We start from the raw sequence: 27162 nt of genomic DNA, 5'->3' as shown, positions 1-27162 counted from the left end.
GTTTATTCTATTTTTTAACCAAAATTATTGGAATTGATTTTAGGATTTCATTGTCACTTTGCAGATTAAAATACAATTTGTTGGATATTATTGCAAATTGCAATATTAAATTGCATAATGAATTGTCAATTGCATAATGTAATGTCTTTTTGAATTGCATATTGCAGATTGCATTCTCATTTGAAAAAAGCTACTCATATGCTTCCATAGTTTCCCTTCCATGGTCTAGTCGGCTACCGTAGCTGGAAACACGGAAAACGTAATTCAGTACTGTGAATACGCACGGTAACCTAGTCACAACGCAAGAACTTCAATACAGTGGCGTAAAGGAAACAGGAATTCCGGGGAATGGGTGCTTCACCGGAACTGAGTCCTTTAGATAACATTAGTGACGTTGGAAGCTAACATTAGCTAACATTCGACATCAGTCCCAATCAAGTTAATTTTATCTTAGGAATTACAGTTTTCGGGACAATAAAACATAAGTGGGAACATATGAAACCCCAGGTTGCTCACAGGGTAAGTCACATTTAGCCACAGTTGTTATGTCAACGTAACTTGGCTTTCTAAAGGTTAGATGTCTAAGTTAGCTAACTAAGTTACTGCTACTATGCTAAGACGCTGCGTGAGTTCAGCTAAACTGCTAGACTTATACAGTTTAACGCATCTTAAAGTTAAAGTTGCCGGTACGTGGCACTTCGAAAAGTTATGCTAGTTCGTTAAGTTGCATGGTTGTGTATAATAATACGATAATTTACATAACGTTACCTACCAACGTCAACCTGTAACGTTAACGTTACTGTTTAATGTCATAACTTCAACGTGAGCCATGGGTTCAGATATGTTGCTCAGAAAGAAAAGCTAGAAAGGTTTGGTTCTATTACTTTGTATGTAGACAGCTTATACATTCACAAAGAAATTAGTATTTCTGCTCGTGTATCATGCTAATTTAACATTGCTTCTAAGCGCCGCTGAGCCATTCTACATAATCTAGTTATTGAACTTAAACCCAAATATAAGTTAGAAAATACTTTCAGATAACGTTACCCATACATTAGAAGACGTTGAGAACATTTGGAAAATACTTTTGAAAGACTAGCACAGTCTCACACCTTCTCACATCTAAAGACAAGTTACAGATTTTATAGTCAGACTGGTTGCGCAAATACTGAGAATCTTGCAGGGTCACTATTTACAAGACTGCAACTTTCAGTTAATCTAGGCCTTTTCCCCCAACATGCACGAGATATCAGGAGTCTTGTATTAAAGGTGCGATTTGTAGGATTGTTACCGAACGTTCTGTAGGCCAAAATCAAAACACTGGTGAACGTTCTCAAGACCTTGTTGGTAGCAATTGTTTTTGTGTACAGATCTCGTAGTCTGAGCGAATTAGGGTTGAAGGTGGAAGTAAATACAGCAAAAGGATATTTGGTATCAATCGAACCGTAATTTCATGTAGATTAAGAATTTCAGGTGCCTACAGTGCAGATTTGTACCAGAAAAAATATATACAGCTTTGAATGGACCATGGTATAATGATTATTGGGCCAAAATCGTATATTATCACATATAGATATTAGCTGATATCTCCCATACTGGTAAAAGGATCTTTACCAAACTTGGTGTACTTACTCACCATAAGTTCTTGATGAAATTAGTAGGTGTTTAATGTCTTGGGGTCAAAGGTCAAGGTCACGTGAGGTCATAGTTGACTGGCAATGTTTGTTTTATACCTCTCAAGCAGATTGAAGGATCCTCATTAAACCCAACACAGTTAATTAAGCCTAAATTAACTAATAAGGCATTAAAGATCATGGGGTCACAGGTAGAGGTTAAAGGTCATGAGGCTATAGCTGGCTGAGGCATAGAATCAACTATCTGAATTGACATTAAAAAAGATTGACATTTATTAAAGCAAAATAAACTTTATTTTCTGTATAAAAACAGTTGTTTCAACCTCCACATCTTATTTTAGTATTGTAGTAGTAGCCTCTCTGAAACCAGGGGAAATCTAAATAATTTGCTGTTTTAAAAATGCAAACATCTGTGTGAATACCTGTTTTAAAATAACTGTTTCAGTTCGGAGTTTTAGATTAAATCCAAACCATTTCTGTCAAACATCTGATAAACATTGTTTATATATGTTTATAGAATACTGTTAGAAATAAAAACTACCCTTGCATTGCATTGCAATAGTTATACTTTGTTCCCTGAAGTTGGTAGTAGGCATATAAGCAACGGCAGCAGCGGACTGATATTACCTAGGATTCTACTAGGTATTATGGTGGGTTTTCAGGATGTGAAGGGATGTAATCATGGGTTTCATAAAGTACTGGGGGTACCAGGATGAGAGGATCTCCTCCTTACATGGTTAAGGGAGAGGGGGTGTTATCAAGCTGGTGAGGACTGGACAGTACAGGGATGAGGAGGCCACTGTGCCTTACGAGTTAGGGCCTGTCTAGCTAGGAAGAGAATAAGATAAGGCTTTATTTCACCAAACTGGAAGGAAACAGAAAAACTTAGGGCTACACTATTTTACATATGTTACCTATGCATTACATAGGTTTGCATGTAGTTTTATGCATGATGGGAAGATGGTTTCCACCAATGTAAGCGACCCTGCTTTGTACTGATTGGTGAAGGGTGTTGATGGAGATGGCGTGAGAGGGTGGCACTTCTCAAGGGCTGAGGAGTATAAAATATAGTGTACAAGCCATCCGTAGGGGAGATCTTGTAGGGGGCCCCAGCTGATGACATCTCCTCCCTATTGCTTAGATGGTTGGTCTGGACTTTGGTTGGGCTGTACTATCATTGCAATACGGTGAATAAAGATCAACAGTCTTCGGAAAATCTTCTATCTACATTGTCTCCTTCGGACGCCTTGTTCCAGAATGCTAAATTACTAAATAGTCAAGTGGTAATTGTTAATTGGACCGTTGGATTTGGAAGTGGACATTTTCTAGCCTGGAAAATCCAGACCCTGGTAATCTAGAAAGATTAAGGGTCTGGCCACGAACAATGTAATGGCCCAACTCGAGCGACGGCACCAAGCATGCATTTGAAAATCTCACTGCACGCAATTGGATAACACTAGACCAATGTTTACTCCACTCACATCCATCTGGGATCGAACTAAAGAGAGTGATTTCGGCACCAGATTTTATGGTAGAGCCAATCAGGACGCAGGGCGGGAGTTTCATAGATGTGATGTAGCGTAGAAGCGACTGTGAGACTGTTCTCAGCGTCACGGGTTGGCTTCAATGTGAGTGGTTGAAGTTAGGGCTGAAACGATTCATCGAGTTACTCGATTACAAAAATTACTCGAGGCAAAAACCCTGCCTCGAAGCCTCGTTAAATTCCTATGACGCGCACTATACGCGCAGGGATCTGATTGTTCCACACGGACCGTTGTTCAGGAAGCACACCACTAGCGCGTGCGGAGTCAAGATATCCATAAATGGCAGAGAATGTCTAAAGTTTTCAAGTAAAGTTTTGGGATCATTACATACTCAAAAAGGAAAAGAACAAGCATCTGAACCTAAATATCCACTCCATGCTGTTTCATCAAGCGTCAATAAAGTAAGCTAGGCTATTTATCAATCTATCTAGCCTATCTATCATCTATCTACGTAGCCTATAGCCTACACTGATGTTGGCTGATTTTAATCACATACTGTATTTGTAGCAATGTCATGATAGCTTGTTTAGCTTTGATGTTTTTAAGTAAGTAAACTTATTCACGTTCAATTGCAAGACAGTATGCCTAAAAAAGAACCTCACACATGCATGCACCCTCATCTTTCCTCACGCACCGCACGCGTGCACAGACACACACACAGGTTGCTAGGTTACCATAGCAAATAGGCTCACCCCAGAGATGATTTTTTAGTAGCCTAATGGTAAAATTATTTGTTAGCCTAATGGTAGGCTATTTTTTAGTAGCCTAATGGTAAAATTATTTGTTAGTAGCCTAATGGTAAATGCTGCAGGTGTAGAAATCTACAGAAAACAGATATTTATGTTGATAAATAGATTACAGCATGAAACTTGTTGTAGGCTACATATTAATACATTAAATTGCTTTCCCTCTTCTCCCTCCCACCACTTCACAACATAGTATGGACAGCTTTGTTCGCCCAGCTAAGTCATGCACAAGAGGCTGCAATTTTACAGAGAGCATTTTGAACATTATTTAATTGATGGCACTGGCACTTAAAAACACTAAATGGGTAAATTGCAATAAATGGGCTTAGTTTTGTAGCCTAATGTTGGAGTTAGAATAAATACCTCTGTGCCAATTGCTTGATCATTTTACAGCCATGTCATTTTCGTTATGCATTATGTGTTTTGGTTGTTTAAAAATGCAAAAAAAAAAAATTATCAGATTAATCGATCGATAAAGTGCTAGATTAATCGATTACAAAAAGAATCGATAGCTGCAGCCCTAGTTGAAGTAGCATGTTAATAGAGGACGGACAAGTGGCTTATCCAATCATATGCAAGGATTTTTGATAAGGCCCAGCCTTCTGAAACACCACTCCAATGGATCGATCCCAGATGGATTAGTGGAGCTAGGCGGAACGAAATTCATCTGGCGAGAGTCAGGTTAGTCTCATCATCCATTGCAGTGAAATGGAAAATAATGAATCAAGACAGTACTGAGCACAACTAAATACTGATATTCATCCCAGGGCAAAATATCTCATCTTTCAGAAACAAAATTTAGAAAATGAACTGCTATCCTAATACTTTGTGTCCCTTAATGTGCTTTCTAAGAAATTATAAGGTGGCTTGTAACAAATTTGTATTTAATTATATTATTAATATCTACCGTCAAAATCTTCCAAAATATTTAGATATTATTTTTTGCCCACCCCTAACTTCAACTGAACAGATAACAACGGACATGCCACATTACTAACATCAAAACTGGAAGACAATGCTAGTCTTCAGGGTCACAGAAATTGCCAGGAGAAAGTGGACAACACATTATCCATGAAGGGAAAAATAGCAAGGGCCACAGTTAACAGTCATACTAACTTATGGAAAGTCACAACAGCAGAGAAAGCTGTAATTTACAGCTGGAAGTAGCACTGCTTGTACTTTGGAAAGGACTGCATGGGCAATATTGAGAGAGATATTTGTCAGGTCATGACTATGCTAGTGGAAGTATTTCACTGTTATGTAACTGCTAAGCACATTTGCCTACAGTAATTGCAATCAGATACTTGATTCTTATAAGGAGGGGTATTAAACTCATTGTGCTGTAGATAGGGACTCCCCATGTCAAAAACTACCAAGTCTATGTTGTGCAACATAAAAAAAGTTCACTATATTTACAGTAATTGAATTGAACATGGCATGTTGATTAGCATGTCTCCACCATCTATAACCTTGTATGTCAGGGGATGAAACCGACCTTAACCTTTGACCCCATGGCCCTGAGTCCCTAAGTTCATCTAACTAGACAATAAATGTACTAGAGTGAGTTATTTGTGTGACCCCTTGTAACCTTGACCTTTGACCTCAAGACCTAAATTGTCTTGCCAGCTCTTTGACAACTTGTAGTGGGTAAGTAGACCAAGTTTGATGAATATCTTTCAATTGGCTTAAGAGATATCAGCTAATATCAAGATGTACTAACATACGATTTTGGCCCAAAAATCATTGTGCCATGCTCCATTCAAAGCCCTATATATTTTTTTTCGGTACAAATCTGCGCTGTAGGCACCACAAATTCTAAATCTACAGAAAATTACGATTCAAATGATACCAAATATGCTTTTGCTGTATTTACTTCCACCTTTGACCCTTTTCTAGGCTAATTCGCTCAGACTATCGGAGCCTAGGCTGCTTACAGAGACGCGGTTTTGTGACGGCCTACCTGAAGGTTTACCAGATCCCTGCTTGTGTGGCAAGTGTGCACACAAGAATGGGTGTCCCTGTCTGGTAGCTGGTATCCGTTGTTGCAAGTACTGCAAATGCAAGGGAGGCTAGTTGTAAAAATCCTATCACTGAATGAGGTTTCATCATCATCCCCACATACCTGGACTCTGTTGTGAAAGTTTTACCTTACAACACAGGGAATAAACCTGTTGTTTTGTATTTTTCACTTTAACGTTCCAATGATAATAGCAAGGTTGGATATGAACTTAGTTTTTGCCCCCAGGCAACATTGTACCATTGTGGAATGAAAATCAATATTTTACAGATATGAAGTTATAATAATACAAATTATCATAGGAAATCAAAATCACTGTTATCTACTAGTTAAAAGCTCCATAAATCTCCCCAAATATTCTCCGGTACAGTATACATACACACACAACCACACACACATATCCATGAGTTTGTACACTTACACCCATGCATACTGATGTATGCGTACTGATGCACACTCATGCACATTATCTTAATATGAAGATTAATCTGGTAGAAATGTGTGGGGATATCTATAAAGGGGAAAAAAAAGTCCCATTCACCTGTAGTGTGATAATAGTGTCATCTGTTGTGGTCATTTTCAGGACTTCCATCCCGGGTAGAGATTTTGGCACACATCCCACGTTGTTCAATGGGGTCATATTACTCTATAACAGTTGAGATATTCTCCGCTAAATGAAGTGCATACAAATCTTACCCAGGACCTCTACTATAGCTGATCTTTAGGAAAGATTAGATGAATGTGATCATTTATGTTTGGGCCTGAAATCGCTGATACAACCTTTAATGACCCCGCCTTCTCTCATTTAAGTCATTCATGCTTCTGCAGCATTGCTTGTGTGACATCCTCAACCTGCAGTGTTAGCCTATAACAACGTGAAATTAGATCATCTTATGTCTCCTTACGAAATCATGAACAGGTGAACGTGAAGTGTTAAGATGCGTAGAAGTATTTTCGGGCAATTGATGAATAAACAAAAGTCTATACTATACACCATGTGAAAAACCATGATCGAGGAAAGTATTGTCAAATTCGGTATGTAAAGGATCTTGTTACACTAATTCTTATGTCTCTGTCAGTACTCCGGTAGGGTGTCTAGTTTACACGGTGCATGTCTCATTGTTACAAAAAGTAAGCCGAAGCCTAGGTGGCTCATCAATCAATCAATTAGGGTTGGTCACTGAAACACGGTTCTAATATGGCACCGGTGCCGACGCAAACTGTAGTAACTGCATCGAATAACAATGTGGATTTCAGTGCCTCATTTCGGTGCTTTTTTTATACGAGGCATGCGAGGCATGCGCCATCTCTAACGTATTGCTCTGATAGCAACTAGGGCTGTCAATCGATTAAAAAAATAATCTAATTAATTACATACTCTGTGATTAATTAATCTAAATTAATCGCATATATGTTTTTTGCTGTGAAAGTATTTTACATATTTAAATTCAAATGAATCATTGAATAATCAGAATTAGTGACATTAAAGTTCAAAAACTCTTTTATTATTATTTTCACTGTTCAAATAATTGCCATAATAATCTATGATATGACCTAATATGCTGAGGAAATAAATTCAAAAGTGCTTCGGGAAGAAGTTTTTTTTTCACATACAAGGCATTTCAGGCCACAGATATAACCTAGGGGACACAATGAAAATAAATTAACACTCCCCTCAATGTCAACACTTATTTCTTTGCATTGATGTGCGACTATAGAGTTGATGAACTGCTTTGATGATATGCAAATTCCTTGCTGCAGACATTGCAGAGGACTTTATTTTCAACACTTTATTTTTTATGAACACCATCAGGCCGTTTTTTAAAGAGTAAATGTTCCAATCAATGATCCAGGCAGCACGTTTTCTTCTCTCTCCTTCATTTTACAGTCTAATTTTTACTGACTAGAACGGCTCGGGGTCAAAGGTCATACGGAATCGATTAATCTGCACTAGGGCTGCACGATATATCTAAAATCTATCGTTATCGCGATATCAACACTTGCGATGGACATACCGCAAAGATTACTTAATTTTCGATAAATTCGATACATTTTCTGTGCCGTGCGCATTCCATACAGTCTATGGTGTATTCACATTCTGAATGTCAACATATTTTACCAAACTGATGCGGTCATGCAGCCCAAGAAGCCCGTCCCCTACCAGTTTAGGTGTGTGGTGTTTTAGGTGTTAAAGCGGGAGCTAAGTCGTGATGGCTGAAAATAGTGAGTCGAGCGAGGTAGGCTACACTTGGGTGAAGAGGAATTAGTGACTAAAAGGAAAAGCACGTCTGTTATATGGGAATATTTTGGTTTTATGAAGGATGCCGTGTTACAAACACAGCGCAAATGCGTCCTTCTCCACCGTGTTAAAATAAACAATTTCTTTCGTTATCGTTATATCAGAAGTTGTCTTTCACTGTCTGTAAGGCTTGTATTTCATGATTTGCATTTAGCAAAAGCCCCAGACAGCAGCACAGAGGTAATCAGGATTCGTTATTTGTAAAAGTTGTTTAACCTACTTCTGGACTGTGCGATTGCAGCCCAATTACTTTCACTTTCCGCTGCCCTCGTAGTCGGCATGCCGGTAGCCTAATAACGTGGGATGCGCAGCGTACTGTATGAGGTTACAGACTGAGATGATTGCCGCGATATAGCTTAAGTAGGCCTAGCTTCTTTGCTAGGCCCATCGAAGGCTGGCAATGTGGAATATTCCGCTGGTTGGTGCACAAGTGTTCAGATTGGCTGTCCACCCGTCTTTTATGAGGATTAGGGTATCTTCCACACAACTTCGATAGCCTAGTCAGTAGGTCTCTTAGCTGTCCACTTTCATCAGGCCATATAGGCTACATGATATTTTATATTATTTAAAAATTATACATTTATTTCTGTAATTATACATTTACCCCCCCCCCCCCCAACCCTACAGTGTATGTTTGCAGCAAGCAGAATGAAAAAAAAAACATTAAATATACTGCTCAAAAAAATTAAGGGAACACTTCAATCATACACTGAATCACTCTGTCACTGTTTGGTTCTGAGCACAAGTAAAACTTTTGAGGCGAGTGTTTTATTTGGAAGAACTGTCAGACATTCTGTGAATGTAGTTTGAGAATGGAGAAAAGGGTGGAAGGTTTCAAAATATGTGTGGAAAACCTTTATTGAGCAGTATATTTAAATATCGCAAATTATATCGTTATCGCAGTACTCAATAATGGTATCGCATATCGCATGTTTTCCTAATATCGTGCAGCCCTAATCTGCACACATTTTTTTAATCAGTTATTTTTTCTCAAATTAATTAAACAAAATTAATCAGTTATTTTGACAGCCCTATTAGCAACACAGTTAGCTAACATAAACACTGGATGTATAAACCAGAGGGGTGAACCACATAGGCGAGTGGACCGTGTTTGACAGCTTGCGCCCAAGTAGCTTTAAAGCGATATCACAAGCTCCTGTCAAAATCTAGCAGTGGGCCTAACTAGGGCTGGGCGATATATCGATATATTTTAAAATGCGATATAGAATTAGACCATATCGCATATATCGATATAGTTCAAATTTGCGCCGTGATCCTTGCTCCACGCAAGCCGCTGACCGGAGCTCTCAAGAAAATCAAGACCGGACTATTGAGTTTTCAATAAAACTACTCATATTTGACTGAACATTTCATTTTACAGCTCTAACTTTGCGGAAAAAATATCGGGATATATATCGTATACCGATATTCAACCTAAATATATCGGGATATGACTTTTGGTCCATATCGCCTAGGCCTAACTACACACAAGCAAAAGGCTATGAAACAACATCAACAGTATACCTTTTACGGAGTTCCGGTTGGCGAGGAATGGAGTAGTGGTGTTTTTTGGGGCTCCTGCCACACAACTTGTATTTGACCATCTATTCGCCCAAATTTACTGAAATTAGTGACTACGACTTGTTTTAATGTGTTTTACGCACACTGCCAGCCAATATGTCTTCTAAACCAAGCAAACAAGACAAGAAAAAAGAACATGTTTCTGCCGCTGGTCCCGCTGTCGACAACGCTACGTTGGCTAGCATGCTACACAACCTCAAAGCGGACCTGCTAACTAATCCTGACTCGCTTTCTGCAAGATTTGAAAACAAGCTTGGTGCCATTGAAACGAAGTTAGACGGGATCCAGTAGTCTACAGTGAACAATCATGAACAGCGAATTTCCGATGTGGAATCTGGGCTGAACGATTTACAGCGCCTAGAAGCACAGGTGACTGCTCTGGCTGAAGACCATGCAAAGCTGAAAGCTAAAGTTCTAGACCTGGAGGGGAGAAGCAGGCGGTGCAATCTTCGCCTCATAGGACTGCCTGAATCGATCGAAGGTACGAGACCAACGATGTTTTTTTCTAATCTTTTGGTTGAGGTACTGGGGAAAGATGTGCTGCCTTCCCCCCCAGAACTTGAGAGAGCCCACCGTGCGCTTAGAGTCAAACCAGCCGAAGGAGAAAAGCCCAGAGCGGTAATCATTTGTTTTCAGTTTCAAACGAAGGAAGCGGTGATTCGTGCAGCCCGGCGAAAACGAGGCGAGCTGAAGTACAATGATACGCCGATATACATTTACGAAGACTACAGTCCCGAAGTCCTAGAACAACGCACAGAATACAAAGAAGTGATGCAACAACTCTACGCTCTCCACCTCAAGCCCTCACTGCAGTATCCTGCGCGACTGTTTATCAGGTCGGAAAATGGCAAAAGACGGCACCTGAAATCGGTGAGAGCAGCTGAGCAGTTTCTGGCCACGTACGAGCCTGCTTCGAGGATGGAGGAGGACTGATTGGTTTTTCGTGTACAGAGAGACTGCGACCACTTCTATGGTAGGCTATGCGTTGTTTCACTTTCACTATGTCACCGAGTGGCGCTGGACATAAGCTTGGACTGCCTGTTCACTGCCCATGGGCAAGATTATGAACCGTAGTCATCTCTGTATCGTTACAGTTATTGTTAGCTTTGTTTAATTGCTTATTGAAGCCTTATAATGTGTAGGCTAAATGTGCATGAGACGGCGTGAAGTTTAACTCATTCTGTTCTGTTTTTTTTGAGTTAGGGTACTGTTACTGTCTAGTCTATGTTCACTTCTTTTAGTGTCATGCCGTGTAGAATGGTTCAATTCACTTTTCTATAATAACACTTTTTAATTATTGTGTGGTGGGGGTAGAGAGAGTGGAGTAGAGCCCCCGGGAGATTTTTGCTAAGTGAAGATGGCACATTTGTGCAGGGATTGTGGGTATAAGGGGTTACTGGGAGTGGGTTGTACTGGGGACGGGTGTCCACAGGGCTTTTATTTTTATTTTTATTTTTATTTTTTAATTCCCCCCCCCTCTTCTTTTCTTTTTCCTCTCCTTTCCTATCTCTCAGATATTGTGCTCTTGCATGTGCTTACTTTCCATGCACATTAATATCATGGTGTATTATGCATACTTCACACAGAACTTACTGCTTACATGGATAATAAAAAGTCAATGAATAATATCCGTTTCATATCATGGAACGTCAAAGGGGCAAACCAAGCGACGAAAATAAATAAGATCATGTCTCATATTCAGGGGTTGAGAGGCGAGGTGGTGTTTTTGCAGGAGACACACCTGCGTACAGAGGAAATTCTGCGTATTAAAAGGGGCCAGTTTGACCAACTGTATCATTCCAAGTTCAGTGACAGGGCTAGGGGGGCTGCAATTTTGATTCAACGTCACATTCCCTTTAAGTTAGAAAAACTTGTAGCTGACTCATCTGGTAGGTTTGTTATAGTTTCAGGACAGCTGTGCGACACCCCTGTCATCTTAGCCAGTGTTTATGCACCAAATTGGGATGATGATAAGTTCATATCCCAAGTTTTTCACATCCATGCCCAATATTGACACTTACCATGTAATCATAGGGGGGGATTTCAATTTTGTTCAGCATCCTAACTTAGACAGATCTTCAGCCAGACCACACTCCCTTACAAAGTCAGCCAAACTACTTTCATTCACTGCATCACAGCTGGGTTTTTCAGATCCATGGAGGTTTAAATTTCCAGACAAAAAATCATTTTCTTTTTTTTCGCCTGTCCATCATTCTTATTCTAGAATAGACTTTTTTCTTTTAGACAGCAGATTACTTTCTAATATATGCTCATGTGATTACCATAGTATTATAATTTCAGATCATGCTCCCACTTCTCTAGACATTCATTTTCCAACTTACAGACGTCCTCTGAGGCGATGGAGATTCAGCTCAAGTTTACTAGCTAATGACCTCTTTGTTGAGCATGCCACAACTAACTCCCAAGTATTGTTTACAATAAATGACACTCCAGATGTATCAAGGGGCACTTTATGGGAAACCTACAAGGCATATCTGAGAGGCTGTGTAATTTCTTATACAGCTTACCTTAAGAAAACAAATGCGAAAAGACAGACAGAGTTAACACAAATGATCCTTGAAGTTGATGATGATTATTCTACAAACCCAGATCCTGCACTCTACAAAAGACGATTGCAACTTCATTCTGAACTAGTTCTTTTAACCACCAATGAAGCAGAACTGCAACTGCTTAAATCCCAACAAAAATTCTTTGAGTCAGGAGATAAAGCTGGCAAACTTCTTGCCCAGCAATCTAGAGCAGCTGCTGTCTCTAGGATAATCCCAACCATAAAATCACCATCTGGTACCACCCTAACTGACCCAAAAAGTATAAATGAAACATTTGCAAAATTTTATTCTGATCTATATGTATCTGACCACCCTCAGTTAAATACACCCAATATACTTAATAATATTGTTTTCCCCACAATAGAAGAAGAGTGGGTAGAAAAATTAGCTAGCCCAACATCTCCATCTGAGGTTGCAAGTGCTATCAGGGCTTTACAAAGTGGTAAGTCACCGGGTCCAGATGGTTTCACAGTAGAATTTTACAAGGAATTTTCCCCACTTCTTTCCAAGATCTTAAGTGATGTATATAATGAGGCATTGTCTGTTGGCCGGCTACCCCCAACTTTAAATGATGCTACTATTTCTCTTCTGTTAAAAAAAGATAAGGACCCACTACTTTGTAGTAGCTTCAGACCCATATCACTCTTAAATGTTGATTACAAGATTCTTGCTAAACTTTTATCTCTTCGTCTCCAACAGATTCTACCAGAAATTCTCATCAGACCAAACGGGCTTTATATTGGGTAGACACTCATTTCACAACACTAGAAGGCTTTTCAATATACTCAACACTCCTAGCTCCAGCATACCAGAGGTTGTGGTGTCGCTGGATGCGGAAAAGGCTTTTGACAGGGTAGAATGGGACTTCCTGTTTGAGGTAATGAATAGATTTGGGTTGGGCTCTGGCTTTATTTCATGGGTTAAATTGCTATATTCATCCCCAGTTGCTTCTGTACAAACAAATAATACATTCTCACCTCCCTTTCAACTCCAACGTGGTACAAGACAAGGTTGTCCACTATCTCCTTTATTGTTTGCCATAGCTATTGAACCGGTTGAGATCTGAACCGGAATTTCAAGGTATCCTTCGCCACAACACTGAACATAAATTATCTTTATATGCCGATGACTTGCTCCTTTATGTGTCCAATCCATCCACATCACTGCCAGTCACCTTAGACATCTTAAAACAGTTTGGCCAATTGTCTGGCTACAAACTCAATTTTGGGAAAAGTGAAATATTTGCATTAAATGAGTTGGTTGGGGTTCTCCCAGACAGCATTTCTCCTTTTAGAAGGGCAGATAATAGTTTTAAATATTTAGGTATAATCATAACCAAGACTCTGACAGACACTTTTAATAAAAACTTTGTCCCCTTGCTTGGTAAGGTTGAGGATGACTTTACTAGATGGTCCACTTTACCTTTGTCACTGGCTGGCAGGGCGAACCTTGTTAAGATGGCCATATTGCCAAAGTTTCTCTACCTCTTACAGCATATTCCTGTACTCATTTCAAAAAAGTTTTTTGGCAAATTGGACAAATCAGTGTCCAAGTTTCTCTGGGCTAGTAAACCCGTGCGTATACGGAAACAAATCTTACAACTACCTAAAAGAGTAGGGGGTCTTGCTCTGCCCAATTTTTTACATTACTACTGGGCAGCCAATATTCATAAACTGCTATATTGGACCGACACATCCATGACCAACCAGCCTGCTTGGGTAAAAATTGAATTGTCTTCATCTCAGTCCTCATTGAGGGCGTGGCTTTGCTCTCCCCTCACTTTGTCAACAGTGAATGCAAGCAAAAACCCAGTAGTCCAACAGTCCCTCAAAATCTGGTTACAATTCAGAAAGCATTTTGGCTTGGGAGACTGCTCAATCTATGCACCAATACTAAACAACCATAACTTTAAACCATCTACTATGGACTCTGCTTTTAAATTGTGGTTTGACAGGGGCATTGTGTCAATTAATGATCTTTATGATGGCGGCACTTTTATGTCCTTTACTGGCTTATCGACCAAATTTAAACTTCCTCCCTCTCACCTCATTAGATTTTTTCAAATTAGAGATTTTGTTCAGAAAAATTACCCTGACTTTCCGAATCTTCCTGTACTGACCTTAGTTGATAAACTTTTCTTGATAGACCCCAATCAGAGAGGAAATATTTCACATATTTTTAGGGTGTTAGATTCCACTACCGCTGTCTTTCCTCAACAAACAAAAAACCTATGGGAACAAGATCTAGGTCTGACTCTTGAGGAGGACCAGTGGACTAATATCTTACAATTGGTACACAACTCCTCTATCTGTGCACGACATGGTCTAATCCAATGTAAATTAATACATAGGATCTACTATACAAATCATAGACTGTCAAAATTCTACCCCAACGTCGCAGATGCCTGTAATAGATGTAACCAGTCTCCTGCTGACCTCATGCACATGTTTTGGTCATGCCCTAAGTTGAAAACTTTTTGGTCTGAAATATTTGGTACCCTCCACAGGGCCTATGATGTTGGGGAGGATCCCCATCCTCTCCCAGCTCTTTTTGGTATTCTTCAAACTAAATCCTTTTCAAGCAAAGCCCAACACTGCATGGCTTTCTGTTCTTTACTGGCAAGGCGTTTAATTTTGCTTAACTGGAAACATACTGCACCCCCCTCTTACAGTCGATGGGTCAAGGAAGTTCTGTTCAATTTGAAGTTGGAGAGGCTTAGGTTTTCCCTTAATGGCTCATTGAGTAAATTCAATAGGACTTGGGTCCCCCTGCTGTCCATCATAGACACTCTAGACATTGAACCAGAAGAGACACAGGTCTGAGTTGTTTATTTATTTATTTAAATTATTATTATTATTATTTTTTTTTTATTATTTTTTTTTTTATTTATTCATTATTATTATTATTGTTTTTTTTTTTTTCCTTTCTCTTCCTGTCCTTTGTTTGTAATTTTAATTGACTTTCATTCATACACTGTACTTAACATGGGGTTGTTGGGTATGTGGGTGTGGGAGGGGCGGGTGGGTGGATGTTTTTTCTGAAATTGTTAAAAAAAAAAAAAGTGAGCATTTTTTATGTTTGGGGTTCACCCCATCCTTTCTGAGTCCTTGTATTGCTGTTGCTCAATAAAGAAATTATAAAAAAAAAAAAAAAAAAACAGTATACCTTTTACAATATCCTTGCTAATGCGCTAGCTGGCATTTATTTGAAATGTTATCAGCAATGTTGTAAGGTGAAAACTTTATTTCACGGTGTGTTCTAAACAACATAATGGCATGATATTAATCTTTCATGTGCATGAGGCCCATATAGCATCACAATGAATATGAAGATCATGTTAAAAAGTTAGCTGGCAAAAACATAAATATATAGGTTACATACCTGATGTCACTGAGCTGTCAAAGAGGCTACGGAACCATCTCCGTATGTTATCGCTAATTAAACTCAGCGGACTGGTGTTAGCGCATAGCCATAGGTGCTGTTAAAAATGCCTACTAGCGCTGGGAATCTAAACACTTCAACACCGACATAATGTAGCCTAACATGTTCAAAACTGTTGCGTGTTATGGGGGAAGACATGACATTTCTTGAAGCATTTGGGAACACACTGAATTAACTGGAAAGTAGTCACTGTTAGATTAGCTTGCTTTCAAATGCCGTTGTCTATGACATGGTAGTTCTATGGCAAGCGGTTTTAACATGGGGTCATTCCGTGTGAAATCACCCAATTTCAGCGCAATTTGGTAGGTGACCCTCTCCGAAAAAATCTGAAAAAAATCACAGGTGTTTGTAGACCAAATCCATGCATAGATCTTAAATAGTATATCTGTATAACTGATCGTTGCAAAACTACAGCCCTTTGAATCTTCAAGTCATTTTAAGCATTGTGGTGAACAATCCTTTTTGTTCAACTTCCAGCATTATTGGCTCTTTTGGTATTTCACACACATTAGTGAAACTATGTGAATAGAAGTACATTTTCCTGTTGAATTAAAAAATCCAATCGGATCAGACGTATCTTGTATACTTTCCCCTCTGCAAAGCTCTGAAAATGGCTATAAATTCATAATGTGAAAAGACATCATCACCTTTGAGGGCTTCTCATTCAAAAAGTATGTGATACAAATTCATCAGATTTTTTTCCTACACATATATGTATTATAAGGTCCTGTCCATGCATTTACTTTGGTTGTTATCATTTTCATATTTTCAGAGCATTTTTTTAAAATTGGGCTTGATTTTCAAAAAGCCTGTTTTCATCTTCTCATTTCACCACATGGACAGTTAACAGGATTTTTTTTTAATTTTACCATGTATCATTCTGTATGTGAGGATCATCTGCCCAAAATTTGGGCTTGTTGTTGAGTTTCTTCATTGAGATAAGAGTTTTTACAAATATTGTCTATAAATCCACTGAATTTGTACTGGATCTGCAGTACCACTTTGCACCACATGTGGTGCTCTTTTAATACAATGGAAGTCAATGGAAGAGTAAGAGAGTCACTTGTTTGCTGCACATATCCAATCTAAACACACGGTTTATGGTTCATAGTTGAATTGGTCCAAATAATTATTGCAACATGAACAACATACTACTCATACATAAATCTTATTTAGAGAAAATAAACTGATCAAGTAAATTATACACACATAAGACTGACTGGTCATCATACATGCAGCAAGAGGATTTAGCATAATTACCATCTTTGTTCAGCTTCAACCTATCAGTGCCTATGTGAGCACTTTAATAATTTTTAGCCAGCTGGTTAGGCAAAGTCTATATTCATTGTCATATGCTTGGGATGCAGTCCTCTGTGATACATAGACAAAGAGCATCAAGATGGAGATCAGTGCTTTAACAAACAATCAAACAATGGGTTTCTAAAATTCAGTTCATCAAGGTATTTCACTTGATGAAGATGACCATGTGTGTTTCCATCACAAGTATTCATAACAAGGTTTGAGGACTCGTGGATCCAAGAGGCATTTGTAAAAAGATGATAAATCTTTAGTATTGATTTTTCTGCATCTGACAATGCACTGAATTTTAGAAACCCCTTTTTACTTGAACCATATGAACCATAAACTGTGTGTTTAGATTGGATATGTGCAGCAAACAAGTGACTCTCTTACTCTTCCATTGACTTCCATTGTATTAAAAGAGCACCACATGTGGTGCAAAGTGGTACTGCAGATCCAGTACAGATTCAGTGGATTTATAGACAATATTTGTAAAAAATCTTATCTCAATGAAGAAACTCAGCAACAAGCCCAAATTTTGGGTAGATGATCCTCACATACAGAATGATACATGGTAAAATTAAAAAAAAATCCTGTTAACTGTCCATGTGGTGAAATGAGAAGATGAAAACAGGCTTTTTGAAAATCAAGCCCAATTTTAAAAAAATGCTCTGAGTATATGAAAATGATAACAACCAAAGTTAATGCATGGACAGGACCTTATAATACATATATGTGTAGGAAAAAAATCTGATGAATTTGTATCACATACTTTTTGAATGAGAAGCCCTCAAAGGTGATGATGTCTTTTCACATTATGAATTTATAGCCATTTTCAGAGCTTTGCAGAGGGGAAAGTATACAAGATACGTCTGATCCGATTGGATTTTTTAATTCAACAGGAAAATGTACTTCTATTCACATAGTTTCACTAATGTGTGTGAAATACCAAAAGAGCCAATAATGTTGAACAAAAAGGATTGTTCACCATGATGCTTAAAAACTTGAGACTTGATACAGATATACTATTTAAGATGTATGCATAGGTTTGGTCTACAATCAGATTTTCTGGGAGAGGGTGACCTGCCAGCCACTGGGTGATTTGACACGGAATGACCCCATGCTTTATGGCAAACCGCCTACACTGGGTAATTTCTTTTTTTTTTTAGTATATTTTTTCCTCCGACAGGACAGTGAAGATAGACAGGAAGTGAGTGGGAGAGAGAGATGGGGTGGGATCACTGATCTATAAAGAACATCTTCTAGATCTTTCTAGATCTTTCTAGATCAGTGGGTGGGATCAGGACATGACCACAGGTCGGATTCGAACCTGTGTCCCCGTGGGCACTTGGACCCGTTCATGGTACAGGCGCTGTAGCCTGTTGCGCCACAGCGCCCCCTACACTGGGTAAACTTGAAAGCAGAGCTTACCATTGTGTGTGCATCCATGGCAAGCTGTTTTAACATTTAAATGTAGGCTATTATGCGTAGGAGCAATTAGATATTAATAGTAAATTGAATATAACAGTTCAATTTCATGTTCAAATTTCATGCTTTAGACCATTTTAATTTAAAAACAAAGTGCCGGTTCAGGCACCGTTTCGGCACCGGCACCGTTTTAAGTATTGATTTAGCACCGTATCGGATAAAACCCAAACGATACCCAACCCTAATCACGATAGAAAATTAGCTGTCTACTGAAGGATTTTGTTTTGCCACAGGAATTTGTTATATTTTTATACATTTATATTGTATACATTGGTGATATAGGCTACGAAGAGGAACAGATGTTACGTCGAAATCACTGTACAACCATATTGCTTGGAGGAGTTACACTCCAAAGACTATATAAAAAACCAGAGAGGGAACAGCATTGTGTCGAGCCCCACCCACCACAATAATCAACTCTTGGACCATTTTGCCAAAAAATATATTTTTTATGGCAACTTCAAAAGCACATGACCCTAGCTCATGAGTCATACAGAATACAGTCATACAGTCCTCTGTGTTTTGCGTGAGGTTATACATAAACTATCTGTATATGATCCCTAGAACAGTTTGAGTTATATTAACAAACTCTGTACTCTTTTTAGCTGCGCCGAATTGAAAATCGCCTTGAGGCTGTTCCAAGGTCTAGTGTTTTACTGGATTCATTGATGGATCCTAAGAAAACTTCAACAGGCTTATGGACATTCAGCAAGAAAGGTTGGGATAAATTTGTGAATTTCTATCTATGAGTTTGTATCTATCAGTAACATTGTTAATTCTGCTTACCAGTTCAATCATCGATTCCTAATAAATCACCATCAGCGTTTTCATTGTCTCTGTCTAGAGAATGCCTATTAAATAACTCTCTGATAGAGAAGACAAACCATTTTAAGAAATGATAACATCCTCGTATGAAATTTGCAACGATGTGACTCAACAATCTCTAGACTATAAGCGGCATCACACTCGGTCTGCCACTCGTTGTCTGTAGCTGATCGAGATGACAAGCCTAAAACTTTGATGTAAGGCTATATGTTTAGCCTATTGAATAACTTAATGATAAAGAAGACAAACCATTTTGTAGAAAGATGTATCTTATGTATCTTATGAGATTTGCAACGATGTGACTCAAAAACAGAAAACGTCGCTCTGCCTGCCACTCTTTGTCTAGCTGTATGGTATTCTGAAACATTGTTAAATTCGGGACCATTAGCCTATCGGTCATTTTAATTTGGGACCTTGCAGTCGGAATTGTTTGTTTATTCAAAGTGTCAAGTCCAAACTAGCCTGGGCTATTCGAAGGGTCAGTTTATTGCACATAATTTTTACATAATTTTGAATAGCCACTGCATTCCCGTGTTTGTTGGTGTGGTGTTGCAAAATCCGTGGAATCATTTTATGCAAGCAAACTGCATACAGGGAATCTTTATTGTTGACGTCAGACATGGTAATCATCCAAACATCTTGCATCTTGACCCGTGCCCTGATTCAGTGCTGCCTTTTCAATTTTTAGAAACATCATCATGTCAGATAGCCATACTGATGCCTTTGGTGGTGTTTCTGATTTCCATTCCATCAGTATCCTTCTCCTTGCTATTAAAGTTGCGAAAGCAACTACATTCTCTTTGCTATTAGGCATTACAAATTCTCCATTCCCCTGGACCCCAAATATAGCTGTTATGGGACTAGGTTGCAAATCTAAATCAAAGGCTTCATTTAGGATTCTAAACACTGATGTCCAGAATTCCCCAAGCCTCGGACACGACCAAAACATATGAGGAAGGTTCGCTTGGTCCTGGCCACAGCGATCACATATGTCATCTATATTTGGGTATATTTTGGCTAGTTTAGCCTTACTATAGTGCATGCGGTGTAGAACTTTAAACTGAATCAAATTTAAATGCGCACAAGAGGAGGTTTCATTCACCCAACCCAAAGCTCTGTCCCACACCGCATCGGAGATGCCTGTCTCTAATTCCTCTTCCCATTTTGTTTTAATTCCCTCCATGGACACATTATTAAATGACATAATCAAATTGTAAATGATAGAAATTTGACCCCTCAAGGTCAGAGGAGTCAAAAATATCCTCCATATGTGAGGGTTTAGGTGTAATTGAGGAAATGATGGGGTGCTCGTTTGAATGAAATGACGAATCTGAAGATACCTGAAAAAGCTAGATCTTGGAATTTGAAATTTGTTTGCCAGTTCAGTGAAGCTTGGGAAAACCTTCTCTATGAAAAAGTCTTGACATGTAGTAAGGCCCATGAGTTCCCACTGTTTAAACGTGTCATCCAGTCTGGAGGCTGGGAAAAGATGATTATGGGTCATTCCGTGTGAAATCACCCAATTTCAGCGCAATTTGGCAGGTGACCCTTTCCGAAAAAATCTGAAAGAAATCACAGGTGTTTGTAGACCAAATCCATGCATAGATCTTAAATAGTATATCTGTATAACTAATCGTTGCAAAACTACAGCCCTTTGAAACTTCAAGTCATTTTAAGCATCCTTTTTGTTCAACTTCCAGCATTATTGGCTCTTTTGGTATTTCACACACATTAGTAAAACTATGTGAATAGAAGTACATTTTCCTGTTGAATGAAAAAATCCAATCGGATCAGACGTATCTTGTATACTTTCCCCTCTGCAAAGCTCTGAAAATGACTATAAATTCATAATGTGAGAAGACATCACCTTTGAGGGCTTCTCATTCAAAAAGTATGTGACACAAATTCATCAGATTTTTTTCCTACACATATATGTATTATAAGGTCCTGTCCATGCATTAACTTTGGTTGTTATCATTTTCATATTTTCAGAGCATTTTTTTTAAATTGGGCTTGATTTTCAAAAAGCCTGTTTTCATCTTCTCATTTCACCACATGGACAGTTAACAGGATTTTTTTTTAATTTTACCATATATCATTCTGTAGGATCATCTGCCCAAAATTTGGGCTTGTTGCTGAGTTTCTTCATTGAGATAAGATTTTTTTTAAATATTGTCTATAAATCCACTGAATTTGTACTGGATCTGCAGTACCACTTTGCACCACATGTGGTGCTCTTTTAATACAATGGAAGTCAATGGAAGAGTAAGAGAGTCACTTGTTTGCTGCACATATCCAATCTAAACACACAGTTTATGGTTCATAGTTGAATTGGTCCAAATAATTATTGCAACATGAACAACATACTACTCATACATAAATCTTATTTAGAGAAAATAAACTGATCAAGTAAATTATACACACATAAGACTGACTGGTCATCATACATGCAGCAAGAGGATTTAGCAAAATTACCATCTTTGTAATGAGTTTTCTACACCAGCTTCAACCTATCAGTGCCTATGTGAGCACTTTAATAATTTCTAGCCAGCTGGTTAGGCAAAGTCTATATTCATCGTCATATGCTTGGGATGCAGTCCTCTGTGATACATAGACAAAGAGCATCAAGATGGAGATCAGTGCTTTAACAAACAATCAAACGATGGGTTTCTAAAATTCAGTTCATCAAGGTATTTCACTTGATGAAGATGACCATGTGTGTTTCCATCACAAGTATTCATAACAAGGTTTGAGGACTCGTGGATCCAAGAGGCATTTGTAAAAAGATGATAAATCTTTAGTATTGATTTTTCTGCATCTGACAATGCACTGAATTTTAGAAACCCCTTTTTACTTGAACCATATGAACCATAAACTGTGTGTTTAGATTGGATATGTGCAGCAAACAAGTGACTCTCTTACTCTTACTCCATTGACTTCCATTGTATTAAAATAGCACCACATGTGGTGCAAAGTGGTACTGCAGATAAAGTACAAATTCAGTGGATTTATAGACAATATTTGTAAAAAATCTTATCTCAATGAAGAAACTCAGCAACAAGCCCAAATTTTGGGCAGATGATCCTCGCATACAGAATGATATATGGTAAAATTAAAAAAAAATCCTGTTAACTGTCCATGTGGTAAAATGAGAAGATGAAAACGGGCTTTTTGAAAATCAAGCCCAATTTAATAAAAATGCTCTGACAATATGATAATGTTAACAACCAAAGTTAATGCATGGACATGACCTTATAATCCATACATGAGTGGGGAAAAAATCTGATGAATTTGTGTCACATACTTTTTGAATGACAAGCCCTCAAAGGTGGTGATGTTTTTTCACATAATGAATTTATAGCCATTTTCAGAGCTTAGCAGAGGGGAAATTACACAAGATACACCTGATTTGATTGGATTGTTTAATTCAACAGGAAAATGTACTTCTATTCACATAGTTTCACTAATGTGTGTGAAATACCAAAAGAGCCAATAATGTTGGAAGTTGAACAAAAAGGATTGTTCACCACGATGCTTAAAATGACTTGAAACTTCAAAGGGCTGTAGTTTTGGAACCATTAGTGATACAGATACTATTTAAGATTTATGCATAGGTTTGGTCTACAAACACCTGTGATTTTTTTCAGATTTTTTGGGAGAGGGTGACCTGCCAGCCACTGGGTGATTTGACACGGAATGACCCTTATTACAGACAGGGTTAAGCATGGAAAGATCAGTTAAACGAAATGCTTGTCTAAATTGCATCCAAATCCTCAATGTTGAACTTACTACTGGGCTAGAGGAAAAGCATGAGGGGGAGAAAGGGAGTTTTGATGTTAGCAGTGCAGTGAGAGATGACAATTTGCAAAACTGGGCCTCTGCCCTGCACCAGTCTGTATTAGGAGCTTGAAACCAAAATAGAACTTTGTGCAAGTTTGCTGCCCAATAATAAAACATGAAATTTGGGAGAGCAAGCCCACCTCTCTGCCTAAGCCTTTCGAAGAATGTTTTTTACGAAGTCTTGCAGTTTTACCTCCCCACACAAAACTTAAGAGTAACTCATCTATTGAGCAGAAAAAGGACTTTGGAAGAAAATATGGAAGACTTTGAAATAAGTATAGAAATCTAGGCAGCACGTTCATCTTAATACAGCTGATTTTCCCAGCCAAAGATAAATAAATAGTACTCCATCTCTGGAGATCAGATTTTAATTTCTCAAGTAATGGAGTAAAGTTACTCCCATACAGGCCAGAAAATGTAGCTGTGACATGAATTCCCAAATATTTGAACCTAGTTTTAGAAATACAAAAGGGCAAGTCTGCATCCCGAATTTGGTGAGCCCCAGCATTGACAGGAAAACACACACTTTTTGAATAATTGATTTTATATCCTGAAAATATACTGAAGTCCCCCAAAATCTTCAAGATCATTGGTGTACAAGATAATGGATCTGTTAAATAAATTAAAAGATCATCTGCATATAAAGAAATCTTATAGTCCATACCCATCCTTCTAATTCCCTTTATAGACTGTGTGGTTCTAAGCTTTATTGATAGAGGTTCTATTGCTAAAACAAATAGCAATGGGCTGAGAGGGCAACCCTGACGGGTTCCTCTGGATAAAGGGAAAAACTGGGAACGTACTTTGTTAGTGACTACTGCAGCCTTTGGAGAAGAATATAACAGTCAAACCCAAGACACAAACTTTGGTCCAAACTCAAATTTAGTCAGTACATAAAAGAGGTAACCCTATCAAACGCCTTCTCCGCGTCTAGGGACACAACCACCTCTGGTGCATCCCCAGACGCCGGAGAATGCACTACATTTAAAAGCTTACGGATATTAACGAACGAATGACGCCCTCTAACAAAACCTGTTTGGTCAGTTGAAATGATGTCTGATATAACTGTATTTATTCTAGCAGCCAAAACTGCTAGAAAAAACAGCAGACAAAAAAGAGTATCTTCACATCCACATTCAACAAAGATATAGGTCTATAAGAACTGCAGTCCGCTGCATCTTTACCAGGCTTCAGCAGAACTGTGATAAGCGCCTCTGTAAGGCTCTGCGGGAGGGCTGTTTTTTCAAATGAATGGTTGAACAAGCTAAGAAGCAGAGGTGTTAACTGTGAGGATTTTTTTTTATAAAACTCAACTGGAAAACCGTCCGGTCCAGGAGTTTTTCCGCTCTGCATTTCCCTGATTGAGTTCTCAATTTCCTGCCCATCCAGAGGTTTTTCTAGGTTTTCGCATTGATCTTGTGAAATTGTTGGGATATTCAGGTTTTCTAAAAATTCCTCCATGTACAAAGTATCAGTGGGGAATTCTGTTGTGTATAATTCTGAATAGAAGTCCTTAAAGGTATTATTAATTTCCTGGGGGTCTACTGTCAACTCTTGAGTTCTTTTCCTAATATTCGGTATAAGACGAGATGCAGACTTGCCCTTCAGCTGGTGAGCAAGAAGGCGTCCTGCCTTTTCACCATGTTCGTAAAAAAATGCACGTGACCGCAACAGGTTATATTCTGTTTTCTCCGTAGACAATATTTCATACTGGGCTTTGAGATTTAGTTTTTGTTTATATAATTCTGCCGTGGGGGTCTTAGAATACTGATTATCAAGTTTTGAAATAGAATTGATTAGGTTTTCCTGTGTTTGCTTTCTGTTTTTATTGCGTGATGCCACAAACGATATTATTTGGCCTCTCAAAACAACTTTTAATGTTTCCCATAATATTGATGGTGATATGGTGTCATTCTGATTAGTTAAAAGGAAATCATCTGCTGCAATCAACTGCTTTGGAGATAAACTGACAAAATGTTGTATCTGAAAGTAAGGCTGTGTTCAGCCTCCAGACTGGTCTTGAGGAATAATTCAGTGTAAAGTTAATATCCAGTATTACAGGTGCGTGATCAGATTCTACAATTGCTGAATATTCTACAGATTTAATGGAAGAGAGGAGAGACTTATCAATGAAAAAATAGTCTATTCTCGAATAAGACTGATGTACATGAGAGAAACAGGAAAATTGTTTTTTGTTGGGGAAAAAAAAATCTCCATGGGTCAACACAGCCAACGTGAGTCATGAGACTTGAGAGAGCCCTGGACATCTTTGATGTGGATATAACCTTAGGGTTTGACTGGTCTAAGGACATATCCATCACACAGTTCATGTCCCCACCAAATATTAGGCGATTATTGTTCAGATCTGGCAATAAGGACATTATTCTCTTGAAAAAGTCAGGATCGTCCCAGTTGGGAGCATAAACGCAAACTAACACCACAGGGGTGTGAAAAAGCCTGCCTGATACCACAGTATAACGTCCTTGAGGATCTGAGATAATTTCAGAAGCTGTGAATAGTATCTTTTTATGAACTATTACTGCTGTACCCCTAGCCCGACTACCAAAGGAGGAATGAAACACTTGCCCTACCCAATTTTTCCGGAGCAAAACTTGATCTTGGACGCGCAAATGTGTTTCCTGTAGAAAAGCAATTTCAGTATTCAATCTTTTCAAATGTGAAAATACACGGGCCCTCTTCACTGGTCCATTCATTCCTCTGACGTTCCAACTAATAAACCGGACCGCAGACCCTCCAGACATATTAGTACTTCCTATGATGATCTTAAACTGGCGATAATAAAGTGACAGTAAAGTTTGTATCTATATTGCAGAGCCATAGCAAGGGGGGGAGGTGGGGAGGAAAAAACAAAACAAAACAAAACCCCAAAAAACAATCTAGGCTAACCCATACCCTCAGAACCCCTAGAAATAAAAAAAAACACTAGGTTCATCAACGGAACAATGACGAAGCGCAGCCCTATTATGGTTGAACTCTCAATAGTCCACTCTTTGTGTTGTTATCCTCATACAGTAGACTAGGCCTACTCCCATTGTTTTACTTTAACAAGTAAACGCATTCAGCATGATCCACTCAAAAATTCAATAGGCTAAATAAATTAAAAAGACAAAATATGACAATCAGGCTGAATAGGCTAGGCTGTATAATGTTGATGAAGTTAAATCTAGTTACCCCTGTAACTAAAACCACAATTAACATGCTGCATGGATGATATAAACTCAAATGAAAGAAACAGGGAAAAACAGTTTCCGGTTGCCAGCCATTGTGTCCAAGAGAAATAAAATATAGGCTAGTGCCCCAAAATAGGTAAGGTTAGCCGCCAGCCTAGCTCACCGCAACATAACCTATTAATTAGTGGCAGGACCATTATCAATATTAGCCTACCTGGCATGTAACCCCTCCGAAAATCAAAACACCAGAACAATCAAAGTCACCCTGCCCATGTTTGTTCACAATTCTGAAACTAACATCACTGTGTAGTAAACTGAGATTGACTTAAGAAAAACAGATCTAACATTAACAATTTCACCTGCTTTATAGGAGAAGAAAATGTCCACTCGAAGCCACTACCAATCCACATAGTTCATTCTAATCGCGTTTGGCGATCTGGCGATCATAAAACTTCTGAGTCTCTTCGGGTGAAGAAAAGTTGAATGTCTGATTGTCGAACTGGACCCGAAGCCGTGTAGGATAGAGCAGTTGGAATCTTATGCCCTTCTCATAGAGGAGTTGTTTAAAGTCGTTGAACGACGCACGCTTCTTTGCCAGAGTCGCCGACATGTCCGGGTATATCCGAAGTTTCGTTCCTTTAAACTCTACCTCATGCGTCCGGGCCCACCGTAGTATTTTCTCCTTCT

The 27162-nt window shown here is 38.6% G+C and overlaps 1 protein-coding gene across 5 annotated transcripts in view; it reads left to right on the top strand.

The window, feature by feature from the left end:
• The first annotated feature begins 271 nt into the window (after positions 1-271).
• cep350 (centrosomal protein 350) overlaps positions 272-27162 on the top strand; it is an 89161-nt gene continuing 62270 nt past the window's right edge. For 3 of the 5 annotated variants that reach the window (XM_076277791.1, XM_076277789.1, XM_076277788.1), the window contains exons 1-2: positions 272-519; positions 19225-19336. In XM_076277791.1, the coding sequence (XP_076133906.1) occupies positions 19317-19336 (20 nt within the window). In that variant the 5' untranslated portion in view covers positions 272-519; positions 19225-19316. The remainder of the gene's footprint in view (positions 520-19224; positions 19337-27162) is intronic. The other 2 variants (XM_076277790.1, XM_076277792.1) reach the window with 2 other exon arrangements.

This window comes from Alosa pseudoharengus, unplaced genomic scaffold (genome assembly GCF_046254945.1).
Source record: "Alosa pseudoharengus isolate Yale_2024_CS ecotype anadromous, Long Island Sound unplaced genomic scaffold, YU_APseudo_1.1 YU_APseudo_1.1_scf_11, whole genome shotgun sequence".
Classification (NCBI taxonomy): Eukaryota; Metazoa; Chordata; class Actinopteri; order Clupeiformes; family Clupeidae; genus Alosa; species Alosa pseudoharengus.
The sequence above is the reverse complement of the archived record's forward strand: the minus strand, read 5'-3'. Positions and strand labels throughout refer to the sequence as shown.